The sequence below is a fragment of the Teleopsis dalmanni genome, chromosome 1, assembly GCF_002237135.1.
Source record: "Teleopsis dalmanni isolate 2A chromosome 1, ASM223713v2, whole genome shotgun sequence".
In the NCBI taxonomy this organism is placed as follows: Eukaryota; Metazoa; Arthropoda; class Insecta; order Diptera; family Diopsidae; genus Teleopsis; species Teleopsis dalmanni.
Window position 1 is genome coordinate 12,243,230 of NC_051846.1, and position 8,038 is coordinate 12,251,267.

Sequence of the window (8,038 nt, forward strand, 5' to 3'; positions counted from 1 at the left end):
CACACACACACACATTAAAGTTTTAAATAAATTTTATAAGCTGTAAAATAAATAAAAACAATAAAAACAAAAATAAATAATAAAAATCATTTCAATTGTAAAACTGCAAATGCACGTTGACCATAAAGCAACAGCCGCAAATTTGATTATCATTAATATTAATATTAATAATTAAAATAATTATAATAATAATAATGAATATACTATTTTTTTATAATATAAGTGTTTTCTATGCTAATTTTACAAGAGTAAAATTATTTTTTTTTTTTTTTGTAAATGCAATAAATTAATTTTTTATTTTTGCAACGGAAAAAATCATAACCGCAAATATTCGAATTTTATTATAGAAAAAAAATTCACATATAAAAAAAAGTATAAATATTTGTATTTATTTATAAAAAAAAGAATATGCGCTATTACATAAACATATTATTAGTATTTTTCTATATATTTAAATGACATAAAAATATTCTTACATTTTTGCTTAATTGATTTCAATTAAATTTACTGGAATTAAATAGATTTTTTTTTTTCGATAAGAATATAATTTAATAATTTTTTTGTGATTTTTTATTTATAGTGAAAATAATTTTTAATAATTTTTTTTAATTGTTTATATAATTGATATTGTATTATAAATAATTGTTTTCAACAAACACCGCAAATCTACGAATGTTAATTGGCGCAGCTGTTTTATTTTTTAATTATGTGGAAATTCAATAAAAATTAAAAAAAAATTAAATATTTTTTTTTATTTAAATTGGTTAATAAATTAAAGAATTGGAAATTTTTTCCTACATTTAAAAATTATTGAACTAATTTTCAAAGTCAATTTTTAAGAAAGAAATTAAAATTAAATTTAAATGGAGGAAGAATGCTTTAGTTTTTTATTTTTAAAACTATTACTTTTTATATATTTGCTTAAAAAAGTATTTAATAAGTAAAAAGTTTCATTAAACATCATTTTCAGGTTAGATGTACTACTCAATCTTCTCCTTTACCCCATCTTTATCTTCCGATATTAAGAGTACTAAGAGAATTAGAAGAGAAGAATTATAATTTAAGGACCATTTCAACGACCTGATAATTTTTTGTTTAAATAAATGTTTTTCTTTTCTTTCTAATAGTAGAAGCAAAATAAGAAATCTTCTTAATTAAAACAAATTAATTTCCATTTGATTATATATAAATATCTACATATATAAAAAATCTTCTAAAGAAACAAAAAGATTCTTCCATAGAAACGAAAAGGTTCTTGTTTGTTTTCTTGTAAGAAAGGCATCAAGAAAGAAAAGCATCAATTCAGAAAAGAATCAATCCAGTAGTGACTCCATTGGCTTTTTGGGACTGGTTCACTTTGCTTTGTTGACAGGAGAGGAGTATTAACCCAAGAGCAAATGAATACTTCTGATATCATGTATCCCATGATATAGAAATATATAGAGACATCTCACCTGAAACTTACCTAGCTAAAGATCTTAATCTGTGCTACTATCTCTTCAGATGATGATCCACAAGTGACCCTTGTCACTTCTCTATAGATGATGTAATTTCTGTTGACTTTTTGTGACTGGTTCACTTTGCTTTGGAGACAAGAGAAGAGTATTAACCTAAGAGCATATGAATACGTCTGATATTATGTATCCCATGATTTAAAGATATATAGAGACATCTCACCTGAAACTTACCTACCTAAAGATCTTAATCTGTGCTACTATCTCTTCAGATGATGATTTAGAAGTGACTCCACGTCACTACTTTAAATCATTACTATTAAACATTATACTGTATATTATAATAATTTGTTACCTTTTATACTCCATTTTAATTTGTTGAAATTACTTTAAATAAAAACACAAAATTAGATAATTCCAGATTCCAGAAAGGATTAAGACTGAAAAGTTTTCGGAAATTCTCATTTAAAATTCGCGCGCTGTATATTTTTCGATATTTTAAGTTTATGTAGTTTGGCAGCACTGTCCTTAATTACTATGCCAAAAATGAGCTCGATCTGTCAGACAGTTCGTTTACGGCAGCTGTTGAAACCAGTTCACCTCAGTAGTGCGTTGCGAAATGTCTTCGACGGTCGTACGACCGTCCTGGAAGGCTTTGTACCACTCATAAACTTGAGTTTTCGATAAAACTGATTCCCCATAAGCCTTTTGTAGCATTCGCAACGATTCTGCACACGAAATTTCGTTCGAAACACAAAATTTGATGCAAACTCTTTGTTCAATATTTTTTTCCATTGTTTTTTTCGCAACGCCCTACTGAGGTGAACTGGTTTCAACAGCTGCCGTAAACGAACTGTCTGACAGATCGCGCTCATTTTTGGCATAGTAATTAAGTTAATTGCTGCCAAACTACATAAACTTAAAATATCGAAAAATATACAGCGCGCGAATTTTAAATGAGAATTTCCGAAAACTTTTCGGTCTTAATGTACATCGAAAAAATATGGTTTACTGCGAATATAGTTCCGTCTTTAGTCCTCCTTGTAAGGCTTACAGGCTTTCTTTTTTTGTTAAAAGATGGAACAGATCTGTCTTTTGTCCTCCTTATAAAACTTATAATTTTTCTATTTTGTTAAGAAGCTAGATCATGTTCTTAGTGTTACTGTTAGTTCACTCTTGTCAATTGAGGTTAGAGTAGAGGTGGGGTTTTAAGATTCCAGGTCTATTGTCTATTTGTCCCTGTAGTATAGTCAAAATTAATTTATTTTTTTTTTAATTATTATAAAACAAATACTTGAAAAAAATTTAAATCGAACCACCTGAAGTATATAAAACAATAATATTGTGTGAATTCTTATGTTTTATAAACTATTAAAATATTTCAAATTTCCAAAACAATTTCTTAAATATCTTATACATATTTTTAAAATTAAATATTAAAAATAAATTAAAAATTTAATTTTTGGTAAATCAATACATACATATATAAACGTATAATGATTAATATTTATTTTTATAGTTTTTTATTTACTTCTAGTTATTTATATTACGAGTACATTAAAAAAAATACAACAAGCCAATTTGATTTTTTAAAAAGTTTACAATTTTTTATAAAAGTATTTATAGATATAAGTAAATAGAAAAAAAAATATTTACATATGTTTAAATAATATTTAAAATTTAAATAAAGCCTTGCAATGCTGAGTCTGTGTGCAAACCCCAAAACAATCCTTATAAGCATGCTTTCAAGAAATTTAAAAAAATTGAAAATATATTTATGGAAAATGTTAATAAAAATGTATCTGTGTATTTCGAATTTAAATCAAAAAATAAAAATGATTAAAATAAATAATTAAAATGAATAAGGACATGAGTTAAGTTTATTAAATCAGATAATGTTCTCAGACTTTTTAAGTAAAGTTTTACGCTTTTATGTCTGCCCTTCTGTCCTCCTGAAAGTCTTGCGAGGTCAGGATCCGCCATTCAAATCTATGGACCGGAGTCATATTGTGGATTAAGTTGGTCTATAACTAGGTCTCTGATTGATAAATAGTTTTCAGCCTAAAGAAGTCACTACTGGCACGACATTCCATATAATCGTCAGGCTAAAAAGCTGTTTCATCTCTACAGTTATGGTAAGGTATCCTTCTTCAGCAGAACAGAATTGAGGTTGGTAGTGGGATATTTAACGGGTCACCATGAACTGCTTTATTACCTTAGCAAAATGGGTTTGCCTAAAGAGATGGATTGTTGACTCTGTTTAGAAGCAGACACGACTTTCAGTCACATTCTCTGTAACTGCCCAGCCTTGATCTAGGCCAAGAGGAGGTCACTGGATCGGGAGCTGTTCTACCTTTCTGACATTAGGAGGTCCTCAACGGCCAACATTTTGGCTGTCCATCGGAAGGTGGAATGTTTTTTGTTCGGTTAGGATCTGTTGCAGCACAAAATATCAACCATGGTCGCAGTGCTTCGCTCCTTCGAGAGCAGGTACCCCGTTTATTCCTATTCCTACGCTTTTATGTATGAGTAATAAAATATCGAACAAACGAACACACTATTCATATATTTTAGAAAATATTTTAAGTTGAATAAATAATGAAATATATTCATGGTAGTTCTTGTGTCATTGACATTCGAGTCAAAATTGATTTAAATTAATTTTGAGAAAATCAAATTTTATTAAAAGTTTAGTTGACTTTATTTTTAGTGATCTTGACATTTACTTACATTCAAACATGATCATACATTTTGTGTACATTGGGTGTTAAAAAAATCATAAGTAGTTTCTAAAATTTAACACGTATATTTTAGATATTTATTACTAATATTTCAGTGTTAAATATTAAAAATAAATTTGATTTAAAAAATCGTTACTTTCTATTTAACGATTACAAATCTGCACCCTAAAAGTATGCAATTAAAAATTATTCGATTTTTTTATGTTTTGTGAATATATTTTTCACACACAATATTTTATTCAAGATATTTGTATATAAGCACAAATTCATGAATTTTTTTTTTGTTGAAAATGATTAATTTTAGATAAAATAAAAATAAATTGTATAATATTTTAGATTTAGGTCATTTTTCTCATTTATTAGGAAAGTGCGCCATCTATTGTTGGTTAGCACTCCAGTGCTGTACATGCATTTTATTCTGTTAAAATATTTCTGTTAACATAAGCTTTTGGAAGCAATTTTAAAAAAATGTTTTTATTTAACATTAATTGGTTTTTATATTTTATCAGCACCTTTAAATTTTTTTAATATTGAAAGTATTTCACAGAAAATCTTCTGCACAAATTGAAGAAAAAATTAAATGTATTTTTTTTTTATAGTTCTGCGGTGCTCCTAAGAAAGTCTTGTAGTAAATATTTTTGGTTCAGCTGTGAAGGTTTTAGCTGATGTGTTATATTTTTATATATTTTAGATATTTTAGTATTGGATGTTTTTGTTAATACTGTCCTGTACAATCACTGATTTGAACAAACCATCTGCGAATTATTTTTGTAAAAAAGACTTCCATTCTATCTTCCATTCATCCATGCATTTCTTTATTCCATTTCTTTTGAATTATATTCAACTATTAACTGACGTGCAAAACCGAGCTCAATCTGTGGTAGATAAATTGTCTTATTTATATGTTTAGCTTCTCTAATTCTTTATTCCCTGATTATTGGAATGAGGTTTCAGTCATTGACCTTTTAATATCGGTGAGTAAGATCTATTCTCACAATATTCCTAAGAAGTGATATTACAAAACTCACACTGTATCTGTTAAAGCTTTTCCAATAAGTGAATTGGAAGAGGAAGTACTGACTGCTTGTATGAGACTAGTGAAGAGGTTTACTTCGCAATTGAAATGAAATCAATTTTAGAGGATAGTGTAATATATAGAGGGTAAAATTTATAACATATCACTTAATTGTTTTATTAAAGGAAGGTAATTATATGATTTAAAACATCATATATGAATACTGACACATGCTTTGAGCAATGTGAGAATAATCTTAGACCACCAAATATTATTCTGTTATTTTTTTTCCAATCTTCTTCTTTAATGAGATGTAATTATCATAAAAAATTACAATTAAAGTGTTTAAATTTTGTCATTAAAAATTATATAAGAAATTATTAGTTTTTTAAAAAGATTTGTATATCTGGACTGTTTTCCAATTTGTCACAGGAAGTCGTTATTTCGCAACAATCTCATTATTTAATTGATTTTTAGTTCGGTATTATATATAATTGATTTCACAATAAATATTTATAATTAAATTTTTCAAAACAGAACTTTTCACTTCTATTGAAATTTTTTAAAATTGCACAATTATCACACGAAACTAATTAAGGTATTAATTTATATAAGCATATTGAGATAATTAATATATATTTTTCAGGGTTCGAAATTATCTTTGAAGAGAATTTAGAAAAAGAAACAGTTCAATTTTAAACCCAGAACGGTTCTAACGGATTTCGGAAGGAATATAAAGTATAATCACTTAATTAGTATTTTGGAAAGTATATAACTGAATGTATAATTTATTATATTTTTTTAAAATAATATAAGAAATATTTTTCTTTTATATTATATATCTTAAAAATTAGTTCTTATTATAATTTTACAGAAAATGAAAATATATTTATTGGAATTATTTTTTTTGGTGTGCTTCGTTCGATATGCGAAGCCTGAATCGGTAACAGTGGTAAGAATATTCCTACTTCCATTTATAAATTGATTGGATTTAACACTTCTAAATTTTGATAGGCAACAACGGAATATTTGGATAGAAAATTCAGAGAACTACAAAATTTTCTAGACGATAAGAATCGGTAAGAATGAATCAAAATTTAATGAAATTAATTTTTGTATACTAAACTTCTGTGATATTTTAGAGTCGATACTAAGGTGCAAAAACCAGGTGAGGTTTTGAGAATTAATGTAAGATATGTTATAAAAAAATGTTTCTACAATAATTACTGTTTGTTAGTTCATTAATTATTAATTATTAATATTAATTTTTAACAGTCTTTTAATTTAGATTTGTTCTTATCCATAGTAAAGGACTTTCGAAATCAAATATCGATTCGCTAGAAAAAGAAATTAAGAGTTAAATAGTTATTATATACTTATATAATAATTTATATATATATGTATATATCTTATATATTATAAAATTATAAATATGTAAACTGACCTTCTAAAGAAGCGACCTTCAGATTCTCTCAGAGTATTTTCATCGTCAAGTCGAGCTTTAATATGTTTGACGTGAGAACTGTTAAGTCATACAGGCGCACCACATTCAACCGCTGAGTAGACCAGAGAAAACAGTCGGGAAGGCGTATAATATATAAAAGCTCTCCACGGAATCTCTTTTAGTTTTACATAGATGATATTACTTGAGAGAACTCTAATAGATTTGATAGGTCCGACTCAAAGACTTTTTCTTTTGGTTATACACATCTGACGTAGGGGTTTATCAATTCCGACTTAAGAACTTGCTCTGAAGACTTAAAGTATTTAACCCGACTTGCAAATAATTTAGTGCTCTTTATGATTGCTTTTATTTCTACAACTTTGTACTTCTGGAACATTTCAGATTTCAATTATATTATAAAAACGCAGCGAAGTCATTAAATAAGACCTCGCAATAATAAAACAATTAAATTTTCATGTTTTTATCCAAACTAGGTTATCTAGTGGAAACTGTTGACAGTTTGTACTTTCCGTAAGTGCTACATTCAAAGATTCAAAAAAAAAAAGTTTTTAATCATAATTTTCTCTCAGGTATCCTAAATCCTTACCGAAAACTTGCGCTGAAGCAACCCAAATAACGAAATCCAGTGGCGTTTATGAAATTCAATTGCCCAATTTGAAAACTCCGCTCCTTGTTTACTGCGATGAATTCGAAGGCGTTAATGACTGGTTAACTATTCACAGACGTATCGATGACTCAATTAATTTCTTCCGAGATTGGGAAACATACAAAGAAGGCTTTGGCAACATATTCACGAATTACTTTATTGGTTTAGATAACTTATATGCTTTAACTTCCAATCAAATTCAGGAGCTGCTCATAGTTATGGTAGATATCTATGACATAAGCTATATCGCCAGATATGATTCTTTTGGTATAGGGAATGAAGTAGATAAATATAGGCTTAATTTGTTGGGCTCATTCAGGGGTAATGTTACGGATCAATTCTCCTACCATATAAATCAAAAGTTCTCGACTTATGATGAGGACAACGATCTATATCCCACACATTGCGCTCTATACCATGAGACAGCTGGCTGGGCTAATAATTGTTTCCAGAAGTATTTCAGTTCGATTTTACTTATTGCAGATATATAAAATGTTTTCTTTTTCAGCGATTTCAATTGTCCATATGAAGAGATTGTATGGCCAGGCCTTCCACCACTTCAAAAAGTAAAGATGCTTATTAGACCAGTAAATAATTCACCAATAAGGCTAGATAATTATTGATCTATAAAATCGATATTAAAATCGAAATATAACAAATTGGTGCCTGGAATTGGTTAAATAAATTTAAAGAAAATTAATTACAAAATTAAAGCAA

The 8,038-nt window shown here is 27.5% G+C and overlaps 1 protein-coding gene across 1 annotated transcript; it reads left to right on the top strand.

Moving 5' to 3' along the window:
* The first annotated feature begins 5,891 nt into the window (after window positions 1-5,891).
* On the top strand, window positions 5,892-8,038 carry LOC119673485 (angiopoietin-related protein 1-like). Its single transcript, XM_038084772.1, has 7 exons — window positions 5,892-5,977; window positions 6,065-6,162; window positions 6,225-6,289; window positions 6,353-6,378; window positions 7,149-7,185; window positions 7,245-7,775; window positions 7,830-8,038. The coding sequence occupies exons 2-7, from the start codon at window positions 6,088-6,090 to the stop codon at window positions 7,942-7,944; spliced, it is 849 nt and encodes a 282-aa protein (XP_037940700.1). The 5' UTR covers window positions 5,892-5,977; window positions 6,065-6,087; the 3' UTR covers window positions 7,945-8,038.

Bases quoted from the DNA above. Each gene is read 5' to 3' on its own strand.
- LOC119673485 (XM_038084772.1), top strand. From the start codon at position 6,088: ATGAAAATATATTTATTGGAATTATTTTTTTTGGTGTGCTTCGTTCGA. The intron at 7,186-7,244 runs GTAAGTGCTACA...ATTTTCTCTCAG, and splicing joins GTTGACAGTTTGTACTTTCC to GTATCCTAAATCCTTACCGA. The intron at 7,776-7,829 runs GTATTTCAGTTC...TTTCTTTTTCAG, and splicing joins GCTAATAATTGTTTCCAGAA to CGATTTCAATTGTCCATATG.